The sequence below is a fragment of the Crocodylus siamensis genome, chromosome 4, assembly GCF_052110815.1.
Source record: "Crocodylus siamensis isolate JL-2025a chromosome 4, ASM5211081v1, whole genome shotgun sequence".
Taxonomy (NCBI): domain Eukaryota; kingdom Metazoa; phylum Chordata; order Crocodylia; family Crocodylidae; genus Crocodylus; species Crocodylus siamensis.
The window spans coordinates 21,896,813-21,916,276 of NC_143398.1; the positions used below are offsets into that span (position 1 = coordinate 21,896,813).

The 19,464-nt window shown below is 38.7% G+C and overlaps 1 protein-coding gene across 6 annotated transcripts in view; it reads left to right on the forward strand.

The window, feature by feature from the left end:
- MAGI2 (membrane associated guanylate kinase, WW and PDZ domain containing 2) overlaps positions 1–19,464 on the forward strand; it is a 1,241,136-nt gene that overhangs the window by 1,157,743 nt on the left and 63,929 nt on the right. For 4 of the 6 annotated variants that reach the window (XM_090041915.1, XM_090041916.1, XM_090041913.1 and 1 more), the window contains 4 exons: positions 8,390–8,575; positions 12,057–12,231; positions 15,291–15,531; positions 16,699–16,842. In XM_090041915.1, the coding sequence (XP_089898041.1) occupies positions 8,390–8,575; positions 12,057–12,231; positions 15,291–15,531; positions 16,699–16,842 (746 nt within the window). Of the gene's footprint in view, positions 1–8,389; positions 8,576–12,041; positions 12,232–15,290; positions 15,532–16,698; positions 16,843–19,464 lie in introns of all 6 variants that reach the window. The other 2 variants (XM_090041911.1, XM_090041912.1) reach the window with 1 other exon arrangement.

A 19,464-nucleotide genomic window follows, 5' to 3' on the forward strand; every position in this document is an offset into this window, starting at 1 on the left:
TGAGGCTCTCTGCTTCACAGCAGGGCTGGTCCCTCCCCTCTGCTTCCTGGCTGCAGCTCCAGCAAAGACTGCAAGCTGCTCCCCAGCTCTCCTTTACCACACTCTGCTAAGCAGGAATTCCCCGCTGCCTTGCTGAGAGGTCTGTGTATTAGCTAGCAGACCACATGCTGGCTACAGTCTGTGCTGAATCGACAGGCAGAAACAACAGGTAGCAGGTAATGTGCCTCTGTTGTTTTCTTAATGGGGTGATAAATACTGTTATCATTTCCCTTCTGGGCTAATCAGAGAATCCTGCAAGGGCCTGGTCATGCCCCCCTCAGCTCAGTGTTGTGGAAGAAAGGGAGGGCTGCTCTAGCACCTCCCAGCTTTTAGCCTCAGCCACTGCAGGCTTGTGCCTACATTTCTAGGATGTCTGTACAGTTACAAAGTGATTTAGCCTAGCCAGGTTAGACTAACCTGCAAAGATTGAATCAAATCAGGCTCAGGATTTTTGAATGTCTGTCCCTAGCCTAAAGGGGTGGGAGAACCACCACCTGACATGCACATTAGCTGTTACAAATTAACTGTTACATAGCCTGATTCTGAATGAAACAGAGTTAAAGGTGACACAGTCTTGCTATACTTACATCACTACAGGAGCAAATAAATGCAACAGTTACATCATAACAGCCTATATAATTTCCATTTTAAATCCATATGGTTTTTTCATTTGCCTAAATCCACGTTTATTCGTCATGTAGAATTTATTTTAGCTTTATACATGCACATGTGACTGAAGTAAATATATGGACAATACAATAGTGCCATATACTAGATTTTAACAGTTCTTTTATTTTTATAGCACTTTCCACTCATGGTGCTTGGGTCAGGTCCCGGAGGACAGGAAAAGGGCCAGTGTGTGTGATCCCTATTTTCAAGAAAGGGAGGAAGGAGGATCTAAGTAATCATAGGCCAGGCAGTCTCACCTCCATCCTTGGAAAAGTCTTTGAAAAGATTATTAAGGATCCTATTTGTGCAAGTCCAGCAGGAAAAATAATGCAACCGGGCAACCAGCATGGATTCACAGCAGGCAGATCATGCCTGACTAATCTGGTCTCATTTTATGACCAGGTCACAAAATGCTTAGACACAGGAGTAGATGTGGATGTCATTTTTTCAGATTTTAGGAAGGCCTTCGATACTGTAGCTCATCCCATTCTCATAAATAAATTAAGAGGCTGTGAGTTGGATGTTTACATGGTCTGGTGGGTGTCAAGTTGGCTTGGGGGTCACACTCAAAGATTGGTAGTAGATGGGTCAATATCAACCTGGAAGGATGTAAGTAGTGGGGTCCCTCAGGGCTCAGTCCTTGGACCTGTACTCTTCAGTGTCTTCATCAGTGACTTGGATGTGGGCATGAAGTGTACTCTGTCCAAGTTTGTGGATGATACTAAATTGTGGGGGGAAGCGCACACTCTGGAGGGTAGGAAACAATTGGAGGCAGACCTGGACAGGTTGGATAAGTGGGCAGAACATAGTAGGATGCAATACAACAAGGACAAATGCAGCATGCTGCACCTAGGGCATAAAAATATCCAGCACACGTACTGGCTAGGAAGTGACCCTCTCAGCAGCACAGAAGTGGAAAGGGATCTCGGAGTCATAGTGGACTCCAAGGTGAACATGAGTCATCAGTGTGGTGAAATCATCAGCAAAGCTAACCGCATGACAGCAGATGCATGCAAAGCAGATGCATGACAAACAGATCCAAGGAGGTGATACTTCCCCTCTATGCGGCATTGGTCAGACTGCACTTGGAATACTGCATCCAGTTTTGGGCACCATACTATAAGAAGGATGTGGATAACCTTGTGAGAGTCCAGAGGGGGGCTACTCATATGGTTAAGGGTTTACAGGTCAGGCCCTATGAGGGGAGACTAAGGGACCTGGACCTCTTCAGCCTCTGCAAGAGAAGGTTGAGAAGTGACCTTGTGGTCGCCCACAAATTCATTAGGGGGGTGCAGCAAGGAACTGGAGATGCTCTGTTCACCAGGGCACCTCTTGGGATAACAAGGAGCAATGGCCACAAACTGACAGAGAGCAGATTTAGGCTAGATATCAGGAAGAACTTCTTCATGGTGAGGGTGGCCAAAACTTTGAATGGGCTTCCAGGGCAGGTAGTGCTCTCTCTCCCCTACCTTGTGGGTCTTTAAGGGAAGGCTGGATAGGCATCCTACTGGGGTCACCCTTTCCTGCCCAGGGCAGGGGTTGGACTTCATGATCTGTTGAAGTCCCTTCCAACCCTAGCATCTATGAAGCTATGAATCTAAAACACCAGGGTTTTCATTTTGGTTTTTTTTTTTGTTTAATCTTTTATTGGAGAGTGAGAAACCTAGTTTTGGAAGCCTTACTTTTAAAACAAAAATATGAATAGGTGTAAAACATCATACTATATTAGTGCAGCTAGTTGTAACATTGATTAACTGGAGCAGAATTACCCACTTTTAAAGCATTTTTACATAAAAAGAAAATGTTTAATTTCATTTTATCACCTAAGCTGACAGTTCATGTCCTCTTCTGATTTTTCTTAAATTTATCGTATCACAATTTGCTGCATTTTGGGATATCATTCACTGCTGCAATTCAGGTACAGTCATCAGGTGCTGATGTAGCATTTGTCCTCCTGACAAAAATGCTGGAGACATCCTTCAGTGATTTTTGGCCAGCTTCCCAAACTCTACAGGCATTTGAGCTCCCAGGGGTCAAGTCTTAGAGAAGTGATTTATCACTACAAAATGGGCTGCAAAAACAGGTCCCATTGAAAACATTTGCCAGCATCCAGAATTGCTGTGCTCAATTACAATGTATCTAAACCACCATTCAATGTAGGATTATGCTTTCCCTCTCTCGGTGGATTTATTTTTTGATCAAATAAACTATTAATTTAATTATTATCATTCATCAGCATAATAAAGGGATCACAAATAGGTTTTGGACAGAGCTGATTATTTTGTAAAAAATTGTTTTGCTATTTAATATTTATCCAGAATCCTTTTGACAAACCTTCTGTCACAGACATTAAATAGAACATTATAAAGCAGTAGTGTGGAAATACAGCTGGATACTCAGGGCACGGGGCAGTGACAACTGCCAGTAGCTGCCACAATTGCCCTTGTGATTGCACAGTTGCCAGCAACAGCCACATTTTTTGCCTCCCCTCAAGTTGGCACCTAGGGCAACTGTCTCATTCACCCTGCTCTAGTTATACCACTATTATAAAGTAAATACATTTAACATGGTAGACAACTCTGGGCTTACAGTTATCAATTATACCTTATTTTATCACATACAGCATACTGCAGGATGTAATACAGAATTTGTTTCTGAAAGGCAGAATAAAGAAAACAAATCTTTGTATTAGGTAGCTAAGTAGCAGTAGTTAGGTAGCTGAGCCTGCTTGTTGTTTTGCTCCCTGAGAATCATTGCAGGTTTTACTTTTGGTTTCATGCAGAGTAGCAGAAACTGTTTTTACTGTAATTTGCACATATAATGTGCACTCCAATTTCCAGCAATTATTTTTTGGGGAAACTGTCCATATTGTATGTAAGAAAATATGGTAGTTTGTCTTGTAGTTCTGAAGGTTTCACTGAACTAGTGCTTTTTGTTCAGTGGTTCAGGTAGTTATAAAATGTGACTTCATATTTAAAATAAGATTTGTTTTGTAAGGACATCACATCACTGACATGATACCATATCCAAGTACTAGTTTATTATGCTTTGCTTTATAGTTTGCTTGCTCATTTCTGTTATTTTCATTTCATATTAATTACTGAACAAATTCTTAATAATTTTAGCAACTGTCTTCTGCATATCACAGTGCAAATGTTCTGCAAAGTCACAAACATGCTACTTTCTTTACCACAACAAATGAATAAATTAAGAATGATATTATGGCTAGTCCAATTTTGTATGCATCACCTGTTCTCGCTGAATTTATTATTGAATGAGACCAACTTCTTGGCTAAGTACAGACAGTCAAAAAGCCTGAGCCTGAATCAATTCAGTCTTCGCAGATTAATCTAAGCTATGTAGCTCAAACTGATAAGCAAATGAAGAGACATTCATTTTTGATTCCAGAAATGCAGCTACATGCCTGCAGTGGCCCAGGCCAGAAGCTGGGAGATGCTTGAGCACACCTCCCAGCTTGGGCCAAGGCTAGCCTGCCCACCTAGCAAAGGGGGCTTCCAGGGGCGGTGTCTCCTGGGACACTGGGAAACTGTGAGTTACCTTGAATCTGGAGGGGATCTGGGACAACAGTTCAGTAAACCAATTTAACCTAAATCAGTTAAGTCTGATACTACATCCATCCAGGTTTATCTTAAGCCAATCTTGGCCTTTTTGAAAGCAGTTTATGTGCACTGAACTTTTCCCTAGCCCTGTTTTGTTACAAATTTGAATCGTTTTCCCATCACTTACACTGGTTTATGTGTAATTTCTGTCCCTAGCCCTTATGACCTGCAGCCCTACTACCTCCACCACTGGTCTTGTTAGACCTCATACATTAAGAAGCATCAAGCCTCGTCATTATTTGGAAGGAAAGGCAACATAAGGCAATGATGGTGATTTTAGGAGAGACACATTTTCTTATGAGTCAATGCCAAACCAATTTCCCCACACATTTTTACATAGCACTGAGATACTGAAGGCTTCATGTCTAGCATTAGCAATAACATTGATGTGGTTCTTTTGCATTCCACTCCAGAGATGGCTCTGTAATAATTATGATTTAAGTGCTTTTTATAGATGCAGTGCAGATACCTTATTACTTGATTTGATGTGAAAGGCACTGTATAAATATAATTGTTTCACCTCATGTTGCTGTTTTATTCAGTTTGGGAATTTAGTTTTCTATGCACACGTGAAGTTATGCAGCTACATCAGTAGTAAAACTCATTCTTTGGTTTTGTACCTAATGAGATTGTTCAATAACTTGTAGATTTTAATGTAAAGAAAGATTTGGGAATAACACCCTGGGCATAATTATTTCTGAAGCAGCAGTGCATTCAGCAAGTGCCCTAATTGTGTCAGCATTGCAATAGCTATAGTTTAATTTGTATTTTGACTAAATCATAATGTTAAAGAAGCATGCGGTCTGACTGTCAGAGAAGTTATCTGCATGTTCAACTCTCAGTTAATTACCTAAAAAGCATAAAAATAATTTTAACATGTTTTAAAAATCTAAGTCATTGTTATGTAGTATATATACAATTCATTTAACAGAAACAAAAGTCACTTTGAGGTTTTGTTTATTGTGTCTGCATGGGAGATGCACAGGATGTATTTGTACCATAATGTCAGTGAACCTTTTCTCACAGATAAAGGACTGTTTCGTTTGTTTAATGGAGGCTGGGCATTCTTAATACTCTTGCCTGTTAATGATTTGCTTTATATTAGGACTATATACTTGGTTAGTGATTCTTATAATAAAAAATGTAAATGTCTCCTTCCTTTTGAAATAAAAAATGTAAATGCCCCCTCCCCTTTTGCAATGCCTGGTTATCTTTAAATGCTAAAATTAAAAATATATTGACTTTCTTAAAGAAAATAGTAATTGTTCTTCAGTTCTGGTGTTTTTATCTTATAAAGTCAACATAAGTAGAACAGGAGAGTACCAGAGCTGGTATAAACAGACAAAGCTTCATAGATTTTATAAATGGACTCATGCCATTAAATTGTAATTTAGGAAGGCCTAAATATACCATCTACATTTCAAGTGTTATTTTTGGTTAAATTTGGTTAAAAAAAACCCATACGTAATATTTAACAGTGTTGTATATGTTTTGGTTTGTTTTCTAGTTTATGATCATATTGTTTTGTTGTCAGTATTATTTATTTTTAAGTCAACGTAGATAATTTCTGTAAACACAAAAAATTATAATAACAGTTATGTTGAGTTGCACTTTCACTGACCTCTCACATGTACTTTAATTCATTTCAACTTGACAATAAACTTCAACCTACAGTATTTACAGTGGCAAGAGTTCTGTGGCTTTCTCAGGTATTTTGGGGACGGAGAGTGGCTGTTCAGGATTGATGAGGCTCCTTTTACTGTTTAGGGCTGGTTGATGTTCACTGACTAGTCTAAGACTATTTATTAGCAAACTGGACAGCATCTGCATTTCAAATGGTGGGAATGTGAGCCTTCTGATTGGGTATTTGTTCTATGGTCATTTGTACAATGTAACCAATATGATCAGCAAATAACTGACAAAAGAACTTTTAAAAAAAAACTTAGGAGGAGGTATTGTGTTGAGTCCTACTTTTAAGATTTGGGGTTCAGATAGAGAAATATTATTCTTCCATAAGTTTTATCTTAAAACTTGTCCCTCTATAATAAATCCTTTGGTCTGTCAATGCCTACCTTCCTCCTTAGTTAAGTGGAAAGATGGTCTATTACACTGACCTAGGACTGAGAAGACTGTGATTAAATCTGCAGTTCTGCCTTTATTTCCTATATCATCCTGAGCAGGTCACTTTTGGCACATCTACCTAGTTAGGGTGTGAATGTGGTTCATGTCAGCTGAGCTAGATTTAAACCTGTTAGCCTATGTGTTGATAGCAATTAGCCAGGGGAGTATAGAACCCAACAACATTTACCCAAGAATGTGGGTAAATCTCAAGGCAACTAGTCCATACTAAACTCTGTATTGCTACAGACACAATGGAACTGACACCAAATCATCGGTGTCACTGAAATTGACACATCTGCATTTTACATGCAATAGATTAGTTACATCGAGATCAGTATGTTTGTGTATAAGGGAGAAAGTGAAAGGAAGTGGATTGTAGTGAGCGTGAATTGAAGGATGAGAAGAGGCTTGAGAAAGACAGCTCTAGATAAGACCTATAGTAAAGTTCTGATCTAAGATAAGGATCTGAGATTGTGTGGGAGAAAAAGGAGGAAGGGGAGTGAGGACAAATACGTGTGTAGAACATTGGAGAAGCGAGGGAGAAAGACGCAGGAAAATGTGAGCAAGAAGAGTGGGTTGAAATATGAAGAATGGTAGGAACAAGGAGAGACAGTAAAAAGAAAAGCAGCTTTGATTGGAAAATGTTGCAAGAATATATTTGATATACTTGTGAGCAGGGGTGTGCGAAGCAGGCAGCATTCAATTCAGATTCAGATTCGGCCCAATTTGGGAGACAGTGATTCGATTCACTGATTTGGATCGCTGTCCTGATTTGATTTGGAAAAATATGAATCTGAAGATTTGATTCCAATTTGGAGAATCAATAATTCAGTCATACAGACAGCTTTATATGTTTTTTCTATGTACCTCAGAGTACCAGGCACAACTCATGAACACTAATGGTGGGGCAAATGGAGTATCCCACAGGGCCCCCCCATGCCCTCCCAGCTTGGCAGTCAGCTGCGAGGGGACCCCAGGTGCCTCCCAAGACCCAGGAGGCACCAGTTGCTGAGCCAGGGGGCAGTCCCCCGCACGCTCCGCAGTGGACCCAGAAGTGGACCAAAAGTACTTCTGGTCCACTTCCAGGTCCACTGCCGAGCACACAGGGAACCACTTGATGCTCACATGGGATGCTCCATCCACCCCACCACCTCAGCATTCATGTTCCTCAAGGTATGTAGAAAAAACGTATAAAGCTGTATCTATGGCTGAATCATCGAATCTCTCTGAATCCAATAGGAGGCTTTGGATTCAATTCAGAGAGATTAATGGGTCTCTGGATTTGATTTGGATTCAGAGATTTGGCTGCTGAATTGGGCCAAATCTCCTCTGTATCAAATCAGCGACTGAAGCTTCACACAGCCCTACTTGTTAGGTATATATTAGGTATACATAATGCACATAAAAGTGTCCATTGATTGGTTATACTCCAACTGTATTCATCCAAACATGTAGCTAATTAGGACGGTGCAGACATCTGTAATAAATCCCTGGTACAATTTGCATTTTATCTTGCATTATATTTGATGAGAGATGAGAACAGAATGGTGAGCACTTTCAGTCATATATTTACAATACTCACATAATATATATTTTATATAAAGCAAATATGGCCTGGTTGGTGGCAGGCAGGGACAACTGCTCACTATGCAAAATATGGTCCTTTCATTGTTGCTTTAATCTGCCATCCCTTACCAGTTTGTTTCACCAACCTGTCACACCTTGCCAAATGCCAACTTTATAAGTAGCCTTTGGACTTCATAGCTGAACAGAACCTAGTTTGAAAGGATCTTGAAACCTAACTGAGGGGCTGTACTACAGTGACTTGGTGCACTATCTTTTAATTTACTTGATACAATCTTCAAAATGAGTCTACAGTCTGTTTTTCTTTTACCATCTACTGAAACACGTGTTAATAATAAATATTTTTCCCTGTCTAGCTGTACCCCATAAAATAGGGCGGATAATTGATGGAAGTCCTGCTGACCGCTGTGCAAAACTAAAAGTCGGAGACCGGATCTTAGCTGTGAATGGCCAATCTATTATTAATATGCCTCATGCAGATATTGTGAAGCTAATTAAAGATGCAGGTCTTAGTGTAACACTTCGCATCATCCCTCAGGAGGGTAAGTGTAAAGCCTAGAAGGAAAGTTATGAGCCTCCAATTAGTTTGAATTGCATCACTATTTCAAAGTGGGGGTTTTGTTACACATGCACACAACTAGGACATGCAGGATGTGCAGGTTGTAAATGCCCCAGCATTCTCGGACTGCCTGTCTTGAGAATGCTTACTGGTATATCCTCAAAGCCACTTTAAAGCAGATACATTTCCCTACTTGGGCCTGTAGTGCATGCTAAGTGGGCAGGGCAAACCCTAAGTGACTCACAAGAAGAAAGGACTTGGTTCTGCCCAAACTTTCATGTTCTGTTTTCATGTACACCTGTGACTGCTAAATGGATGTAAGTTAGTATCTTGGTACAAAGGGGGAATTCTCACTGATCATTTTTTGCAAAGATCTGATCACACAGCATGCAAGTTATGGGAGAAGTAAACCCTAAAGTATTTGGGTCTTAGGATTGAAACTGGACAGACTCATTATTCTGGGCATCACCTTACAAACTAATCAGTGGTTACTTTGATGTTAGCTTCATGTTTCTTGATTTCAAAGAGCTGCAGTCCCAATATATGAAGTCTGCTGCATCAATGAGATTGTGGTTTTAAATCCCAGTTTTAGAATACCAGTGTGGCTAGGAATGTCAAATACAAAAAGCAGCGTGATTACTTGCTGATCTGTCTTCTATTTAGATGACCTTCACCTCTCAGCACTATCACTTTAACAGCCACTGAATATTATATATGGAAATTGGCAGTCACTGGCCATGGATAATAGCTGCACCAAATTATCTGCTTCACTAAATGTATCCAGTGCAAAGAAATACATATAAAAGTAAAAGAACAGCAAAGTTCTGCTCCTTTAAATAGTAAAATTTATATTCCAGTTCAAATTTGCTCAGACTTGTACTGAAATAGTTTTAAATTTAGTGAAATACATTACCCAGAGGTCAATTTTATAAATATCTACACAGATGTGTCATGTAGTATCTAATCAGCACTGTTCAGTTAAGTCATACAGGCATTTAACAATAATCCAGATAGATCCAACTACAGTAGGTTACCTTAAGCAGCAGAGAAAGCAGAGGCACACCTGAAATGGTTGGGTGCTACAAAGGATGGGAGTGGGGGGCGCTCAGGAGCAGTTGCTGAGAATAGATTAGAGCAGGGACAGGCAATTATTTTGCATGGGGGGCCGCTTACTGAGTTTTGGCAAGGCATTGAGGGCCGTATGGCAGGCAGCCCAGGACAGATTAATATTAATTTTCTAAATTTTTTAGGGGCCCCGCAGGCTGGGTAGAATGGCTTGGCAGGCCGCATCCAGCCCACGGGCCGCATTTCGCCCACCCCTAGATTAGGGGTTAGAACATAGATGTCACATGGCTCAGTTTCCTTGCTGTCTCACTGGTTGACACTGGGCTTAACCTCAAATGTCAGTTTTCCCACTTATAAAACAGGGATAATATCCAATAGCTACATAAAGGAAGTGCAGACATAAGTGGCTATATAAATGCAAAACAGTAGTATTGTGTGATTTGGCTACTTTGTCTATAATTGTGATTTTCTAGAATAGACTCAGCGGACCACATTTTCAAAACCTGCCTCTAAAATTTCAAAACATAATGAGACCTGCACTGTAAATCGTGCTGGAAGTGCCCCCTGCAGCGGCTCCTTTAATATTTTTCATTTTACTGCTTTCCCCGTCCACCCCTGATTGGCGAAGGGATCCCACCAGCCAGGCCATTTGCCACTGATCACCAGGGAAGCGAAAATTGTGGCATATTTAAAACCATCAATTGGGTATGCTGGGGGCAAACAGCTAAATGAAAAACATTAAAGAAGCCACTGTGGGGGCAATTCCAATGCGATTACAGAGACCCCTAGCAATTAGACATCTAAGGCCCCTGGTCACACATTACACTTAAGACATCCTAAGCTGCGACCCAGCCATACAGTCACTCAATTAATCACATGATAAAATGAATAATAAACCACAAAGTTATTCCACAAAAAATGTATAACAGCTTTGTGGATGGTTCCTATCATGCCATTAATTGAATGTGTGGCCATCATGATCCCAGACTTCTCCTGCACTGGTAATAAGGCATGAAGGGATCTGATGCATGATCTCAGAATCACGCCTCCTATCGGTCATGTGTGGCATTACGGAAGTACGATTGTGTGGATCCTGCATTTGATCCCATCACACCTTTTACCTGCATGTCTGGAAGGGCCCTAAACATTCAATCAGTATTGATTGCACCTGTAAATTCAGGTTCAGCCCTAAATTCTTGGAGTACAAACTTCAAGGCCTTTTTCAACAAATTGGCAAAAATTAAACTATCCCCAAGAATCCAAACTTTTTAAACGATCATAAAATAAATGAGCACAGCTAGGAAACTATATAGATAGGAGGTAAAGGCTAGAAATCTAGTAAAAATTAGAATAATTGAAAGTGCTAAGGAGACCATAATCAGATCAAGCCCAAGACCAAGATCTCACATGCACACAGCCAGTCTCGAGCTCACAAAACACACACTTACAGTTTTAAATTAGGACTCCTATTTGTCCAGCTGCAAATGGGAGCAAGGAGTCTAAAGGCGTTTTGACCAACTCCCTGCATTATGAGAAGTAGCCTCTGGAGCTACACAGGTTGTTTTCCCTAGGTCATCCATGTCCATATCTATTATACTTGGCAGCTGGCTTTGCACAGGCTTAGCATATGCTTTTACCCCCAATTTCCAAAGCAGGAGAAAACCTGCACTGTTCATGGCAGATCCCCTTTCTAAATCTCTCCTTGTCCATTGTATTCTGTTCCCCACCTTTCATCTTCATTGTCTTTTCAGATGGGAGGCTGCTTGGGAAAATGACCCTGGTTTTCTACATGTATCTGTAGAGATCTTGGCATGTTGCATGCTACTGTGAAATTAATAATAGTTGTAGCTGGGTATTTTAAATGCATCTAGGTTAGTTTCACTATCCATAGCCCAACTTGCAAGCTCCTATAATAAGATTAAACCTTTCTCTAAAAGGGTCTATGGGAAAACATTAGTTGATTTGAAAAAGAGCAGGAGAAGCCACAAATAGATCAGCATTTTAGATCTTGTTGCAACAGTTTGTCATCCCGTAACTGTAATGAAAGCAGTAAAATTTTTCATTCTCCCCAAATGAAAGTTTCCAAATATCAATATTTCTAGGCTTTTAAAAGAAACTATGAAACATGGAAGCCATTTACCCAGCTTGATTGGGTTTTAAATAACAGATGTGTCAGCTGGAGTTATAGAAGTGACCAGGATTCCAGATCTCAGGGAATATCAAATGAAGCTTAGTCGGTTCAGAAGTCTTCAAATCTAATTATAAGCCAAGATAATAAAAGCAACAAAACATAAATTTTCAGAGGTAGAATGTGACAAAAAATGATTATTGTCCACCTTTGCCCTTTATTAAATACCACATGGTGACAGCTCTTTAATCTCCAGCTTCCCATTATGCAGAGTTGAACAGTCCAGCTTCAGCACCAAGCTCAGAGAAACAGAGCCCCATGGCACAGCAGCACAGCCCGATGGCTCAGCAGAGTCCACTAGCACAGCAGAGCCCAGTAGCACAGCACAGCCCTGTAGCACAGCCACCACCTCCACAACCACTCCAGTTACAAGGACATGAAAACAGGTAAGAACCACTGCTCCCTATTCTGTCTCCTTTAAGTCCAGTTTGAGATCATGGCCTAAGTGGTCTCCCCTCTGTTTCTAACTATTGTGATCTGGGAAGTTGCTTGTTGGCAACTTTGACCCAGCATTCAAGTGGTAACATGCATAGTATAGAATTAAATGTAAGCAAATTAAAGTGCATTAAAGTGACAAGCATTGTTTGTCTACAGGTAAGAAATATATCAGCCTAATCGAAGATCTAGCAATGCTTTCCTAAAATGAGATGTACTATGTTCAAGTGTAAGACCCTCAGAATTAATTTTTTGCTAGAAAACTGAACAACATGATAGTATCATTTGCTAATAACTTCATCCTAGCAAAATCTATTTTTTGTTACAAAACAGGTTTATACCTATTACGCTCACAGGAATGGAGATGTTTTAGTAAATTTAAGAACTAACCCCCCTATCTTCTGTTAAATAAAACACTGCTGCCAAGAACATATTTTTCACTTATAGCAGGCTTTATCTACAGCAAATCAATTTCATCCAAATGATTTTTCCTATTTCATGTATAATTTGTGTGTACATATTGTGACTGAATGATACAGCAAATTAGGGAAGAATTTTGTGGCCAGCTACTTTAAGAGCAAAATGTATTTAAAATAGATCTAGATTGAAGAATAACATACTAGTTTGTACATTTTCTACTTTCCAGTCAACACACTGTTATTCTTAGATTTATTTTTTTCCTGTCAAATAAAGCTGATTACACTACCTGCCCTTATGCTCAACTTGACAAATTAATATATGCCCTTGGCCCATAAACAGTAAAGGCCATTTCTAGCATTTCTGCGCTCTGTTTGATAAAGGAATGATATTCAGTTTTGCCTTTGGTGTTATGCACTGTAAGTCACCTGTGTTTAATACCCCTATCATATGAACCAAAATGCCTACCTCCAATATTTCTACAGGTTTTAAGTTTATTTTTCTCATATTTCATTAGACACCAAACTAAATTTGTCCAGTTCTCAGAAGAGCTGTGCTTCTCACGAAGTCTAATCTTACAACAATTTTCAGTCCCACTTGGGCCAACTTCATCCTAGTTATAAATGTCCGCAAGATTGTAACCCTTCTGTGACATATGAACTCTATATATTTTTTTTAAATTCTGAAACGATGTCTTTTCCAGCATTTTACTGGAAGTCCAGTAAAGTATGTTTGTTAATAAATCCATTAGCATAGTCAACAAGAGCTACTGTGGATTCAATTTGTAAATAACTGCATCACCCTTTAGGATACAGATATATCAGTATATTACGAACACTGTATTAGCCATTGTCTATAATGGCTAGTGTCCCAGGAAAGAAACGTGTTATTATTAATTGATAGTATGGCATTTTACTAGCTGTCAATGTTCACATGTTGCAATGTGTTTATATAATTATGAACACAGAAAGGTTGTTTTTCTTTGTCATCCAAGGTTAACACACTAACTGATGTTTAAATTTATAAACAATGTTTTTGTTATTAAAAACTCACTATTATAATAATTCTGTATTCTACAATTTTGCTACAGGAAATCACTATACTAAAAAGTAAGGAAGCTAAGAAGATTGCAAATAAAAAAGTAGATACTATTATGAATACAGTGTACAGATTTTGACAGTACATATATCAGTATATATTTGCAGCCTTTCAGGAAAGTCTACAGGAAATAAATAGGGTTTTTTATTCCTTTTCTTTATGTCTCTATTTGGAAATATAGCTAATAATGTCTAGTTTTTAGGTATTACACTATAACAATGACATTTCTTTGTTGTAGTTTAAAAAAGAGACATCAACAACACTATAAAACTTATTTTGATGAAGAAATAAGCAGATACAAAATAATGCTCAGCCTAATTTCAGCTGCTGAATGCATTCATTGGTGTCTTTTTTCATAGAGGACAGTGTGTACATGATTTCATTCAGTGCATCAACAGCTTGCTGAAGCTTTAATAAGGGCATCCTGAAATATACATCAAACAAATACAAGTGTTAGATTATGAAAGAGTCTTCTAAGTCATGATTTTAGTTAAGTCAAAATTAGACACCTCTTACAGAAGTGCCTGAACAGCACATTCAGGGCCTGCTTTAAGGCATGTTCAATATGTTACACAACTAAAGCATTTAAAATGACATTATGAACTGGATTCCTTTTTTCTTCTTTAAGTAGAGCGCTATATAATAATTCACCAATGCCCATTTGGACAAATATGCACTGCTTGCTTTTCTGAGGAAGTATAATATCTTTGGAAGATTGTAGGCCTCAATTTCTTTTATCTATTACCAGTTAAAACAATGTTTTATACATTATTAAATCCTCATTAACCAAAATCTGTTTTCTCCATTCATAAATGTGCATTGTATGACACGTCTACACTCAAGTACTACCATGACTTACTAGGAACTGCTATCATAAGATCTTTTAGTAAGAGCACTTAATATTCCCTATATTAATGGCAACTATATCAAATATTTCTTTTTATTAACAACGTAACGGCTGGGCCAAATAACATGTCCTTTCCTGAATTTAAGAGCTCGCAGTAACAGTAGCTTATCTCAATAAAATACAGAGGCTGCAAATGTCTACGTCTCTTTAATATTTTAATACTTCACTTCCTCTATGCAATCTGAGTTCTGGAACAAAGCACTAAACAAGCAAATGTATTCTTTCCCCTTGTACTATATTTTCTTACATTAAATTTAGTTTTTGGGTTAGACAAGGTAACTGGGTCCTGTTTCAGCCCCTGCCACATTGGGCCTAGTCCTGCTCCCATTGAAGCTGCTGGAAAAATTATGCTCAATGGTTTTGGCAAAGTCACCTAGCCACAAATTAGATAACTCAATTTTGCCCTGGAAAGCACAACTCGGACACAGGATCCGCTTCTCTATGAAGCCCAGCTTTATACAATTTTACACCTGAGTAGTCTCCTTTTAACCCTTGATACTGCATTTCATGCCTGCTTACAATTTGTTTTAGCCTCACACAGCTTTCTTAAAGTATAAAGCACCAAAATAATCATTCTAACTTACTCAGTTATAGGTCAGAAGTAAAAGCAAGACAAGATGTGAAACCTGACATCCGACAACCTCCGTTTACAGACTACCGGCAGCCCTCAACAGACTACAGACAACCTCCATTAGACTACAGGCATCCACCAGTAGTGGATTACCAGCAGCCACCACCTCTGGACTATCGGCAGCCACCTTTGATAGATTATAGGCAGCATTCTCCTGACACCAGGCAATACCCTCTCTCAGATTACAGGCAGCCCCAGGTACAAGCCAAAAGAATTACAGAGTTCAGAAAGTGCAGATTTTTAATTCACCTTAAGCTTTTTATGCTGAATTAGTATTTTCTTGCAAAATATATTAATTCCTAATTCATTAATATTTGTTGAAAGGTATGTAATATTTTATAATGCTGTAGCTACACTTATAACCAGGCCTTTTTAATATATATCAGAGAGTTAAAATACTTGTGAGAAAACCCACTTTCCAGAAGAGCCATATACCAACCATGCAAATAGTCTCTTACCACAGGCAAAGCCTTAAAGACTCGATCTCATCCTAACACAGTAAACCCTGTGGTATATCCAGACCAGATTTATAGATTCATAGACATTAGGGCTGGAAGGGACCTCAGAAGATCATCGAGTCCAGCCCCCTGCCCCAAGGGCAGGAAGTCAGCAGGGATCATAGGTTCCCAGCAAGATAAACGTCCAAATGTCTCTTGAAGGTGTTCAAAGTAGGAGCTTGAACCACCTCTGGCGGCAGTCTAGCAGATAACTTGCAGATAGCAAGTCTACATAATATTCTATTGCTATAGAAAAGGAAGATTATTTCAAACCAGAATAACTACAAAGAGCTTTATAAAAGTATCAAAGGATACTGTTCCTTATTCATAAGATGATTCTTGTATGTACTTGGACTTGCTATGAATAATCTATGCAAATCAAAACTTGTTGTATGCTAATTAGTCAGATGTCTGTTTTCACACCGAGCCCAATCTCACAACCTTCCAGAAATAAGCTTTATGTTAGTGTTTTCATTAATGTGAATCAAATCATTCTCATGTATTTCTAATGGATGTTAGGAAGGCAGGATTGGGACCAAAACTTAGATTTAAACAAATGACAAAAAGTGGGTAAAAATCGGCTTAAAAATATGGCAGAAAGATCATTAAATCAAAAGGCAACATGGTCTAAATTTTTGGAAGCCCTCAGAAAACACAACAGACCCAGAAAGCTCTCATAGGCTTCACTTTAAGGGACATGGGAAAATGTAAATACCTGTTGACTTTGTAATAATCACAGTAATGATTCATTTGCATATGATAATTGAGTAATTCAATACTCACATAGATATGCTGTAGGGTTTGACTTAACACAAACAAATCCATACATATAGTCATTTGGTTTTTCACTTTGTTTTTACCTATATAGGATTTTGATTATTTCACTGTTGACTTGGAGAAGGGAGCCAAAGGATTTGGATTTAGCATTCGAGGAGGAAGAGAGTACAAAATGGATTTGTATGTGTTGAGGTTAGCAGAAGATGGGCCAGCAATAAGAAATGGAAGGATGAGGGTGAGTAATTTAGCTGTTTAGAAACAGTCATATGGCTTAAATTCTAAGAAATATTTTGCATCAGGGTATTTTTGTGCAGATTGTGTATAAGAAAGAGTTATATTTTGTGACAATACAAATGAATTGTTTTCTTTCCTCCTGTCAAACAAGGGCAACCACTTTTCACTATAGAAAAGCATTGAGGAAATAACATTAAATAGACAACAAGTCTGTATCCCTTTTTTGTAAATGGCTTAGGTCATCTTTTATTACTAATAGCTGCTTGGGGAAAGGCTTGGAGAGGGGTTGCATTTTTCTCCATTTTATTTAACTCATATCTGAGTATGTTAAACCCTGTCCTCCCCAACAGAGTGTTTGTTGCTTCCTTAATCAAAATAATGGCATAATCAGTATTCATTTTCTAGCTCAAATATACAGGTAAAAAGTAGTTGGGGCATGAGATAGCGTCCAGACACTCAGAAGAACTGGGCTCAATTTCTGGCTCTTCCACGGAGCTGATGTGACCTTGGGAAAACAAGTTTTCCTCTACTTTCCCCATCCCAGCCTCTACTTGTTATGTCTATTTAATTGTTAAAATTTTCTCTCCAGAGAGGAATATTTTCACTGTTCTCCTGTACAGCAGCTGGTACTACAAGACACTAATTTCTGTTGGGGCGTCTAGATGCTTATATAATAAAAAACCCATCAGTCCATAAAATGTGAAAAAATTGCAACATTCATTTAGAAAATTATACAAAATACAACTTCACTATATGTAGGAGGAATAATTTGACAAGAAAGTATGTTTTTCATCCTTCCAGCTATTTGTAGAGAGTCACAATAAGCTTTAGATTTGCCTGTAAACACCAGCAGTTTATTGATGAAAAAAAATGGGGGGGTAGGAAGTCAACCAGGCTAGTTCAGTTAAAATGACTAACCAGAAACAGCTTGTAAGCTTGTTTCACCAATATTATTATATTTATTCACATACTATACACATCTTTTTCCCAAAAAATAGCTTTAAGGAAAGTTCACAAGTTGTTTCTGGTCATTCATTTTAACTGAGCTGGCCTGGTTTGACTCCCTGTTTCCTGCCCCCCACACCCTTTTTTTTTTTTTGGTTCATCAAAGAACAACCACACAACCATTTCTTGCATGGAGAATGGGATGTGAAGCTAATGGGAAGACTCTGGCTCCACTTTGCAAGGCCAGAGCCTGCCGCCCTTTCAATGGCAAGAAAGAGTCTACCAATCCCCCATTGTTTTGTTAAGGAAAAATCTTTATTTGTTCATTCCACCTTCCCGAATTAAGGTGCATGTCTTATAGGGTAGGGGTGTATGGTATGTGAAAGATAAAGATGAGCAACAGAAAAAACATTGCTGTGCTAGAAGGATTTTTGTAGATGGTGTAGTTATAAATTCGTTTATCTACCTATGCCCCATGCAATCTCATCACCTTGCTTTCATCTTTTAAGAATACTGAGATTTATATTAACATAATATTACATTGCAAAATTTCAGCATTCAGGTCAGGATTTTCTGAAATGTTATTATGGTCCACATGCCAGTGTTAAGTTGCCCCTTTTATACAGATATGTAGGACTTAAGTCAGCCCTCCGTCATGCAACAGAGTACATAGCCCCAGCAGTGGCAGGTGCCTGGAGAAGTGTTGTGGCAAGACAAATCCTCCTACAAACTCCCCTTTGACTAGGAATTAGATTCAGCTAATACTGCCCAGTAACTCAAAAACACTGCTAGCTATATTTAGGATATGAGATGTACTTTGGTGTGTCAGTTAACATTTAAACCTTAAGTTTAAAATTTCTTTACATGTATATTTGTTCTTTCCTCTACTGTTGCATTATCATAATTAACTATGCTTAATAAAACATCAACCAGAATTCACATTATTACCTATGGTGTAATTAATGGTGAGGAAAGTGATAGTGTTGTATTTTAATGGTAACCTCTGGATATGTAGTTGAGAATATATAACCATGGTTACAGAAACACAAAGGGCAACACTTTTAAAGAGTATCATTGCAAGTAATTTCCTGTATTTAACCAAAGGCCTGACCTGTAAAATTAAATGCAAAAATTGAATAGAATAATATCACAAGTATAAAATGGACCTTAGAGTTTATTGAATGAGTAATGCTATATCCATTTTACAGAATTAACTATAGTATATTAGTCTGTGGCTCTTTTCAGTCTCATTAGGAAATGTTTTATAACCTTCCATGAAAAATACTAATTTCTTAAACAATTATTGTACAACTGACCTGTTACAGTGACTGCACAAAGCCAACAATCACTGCTCCCAGATGTACACCTCTTCATGTCTCTTTTTTTCCCTCTCAAGTGTACTCCTTGGTGCACAAGTTGTACCGTCTCCTCTCCGCTCTTACTGAGACTGCACAGCTCTAACATTCTTACACTGGACCTCTGGGCTGCAGCTTTCTTATTTAACAGCCATTTACATGGATATACCCATTGAGTTTAGCATCTGTATGCCCATTAATCCGTCCCCCTCTCCCTTCCCCTCCCCCCCCCCCGGGCTACAACCAGCAAGAACAGTTTCTTCAAAACAAAGTAGCATTTATTCACTGACAAAAACACGATATCTAGGGAAATGGGTTAAAGA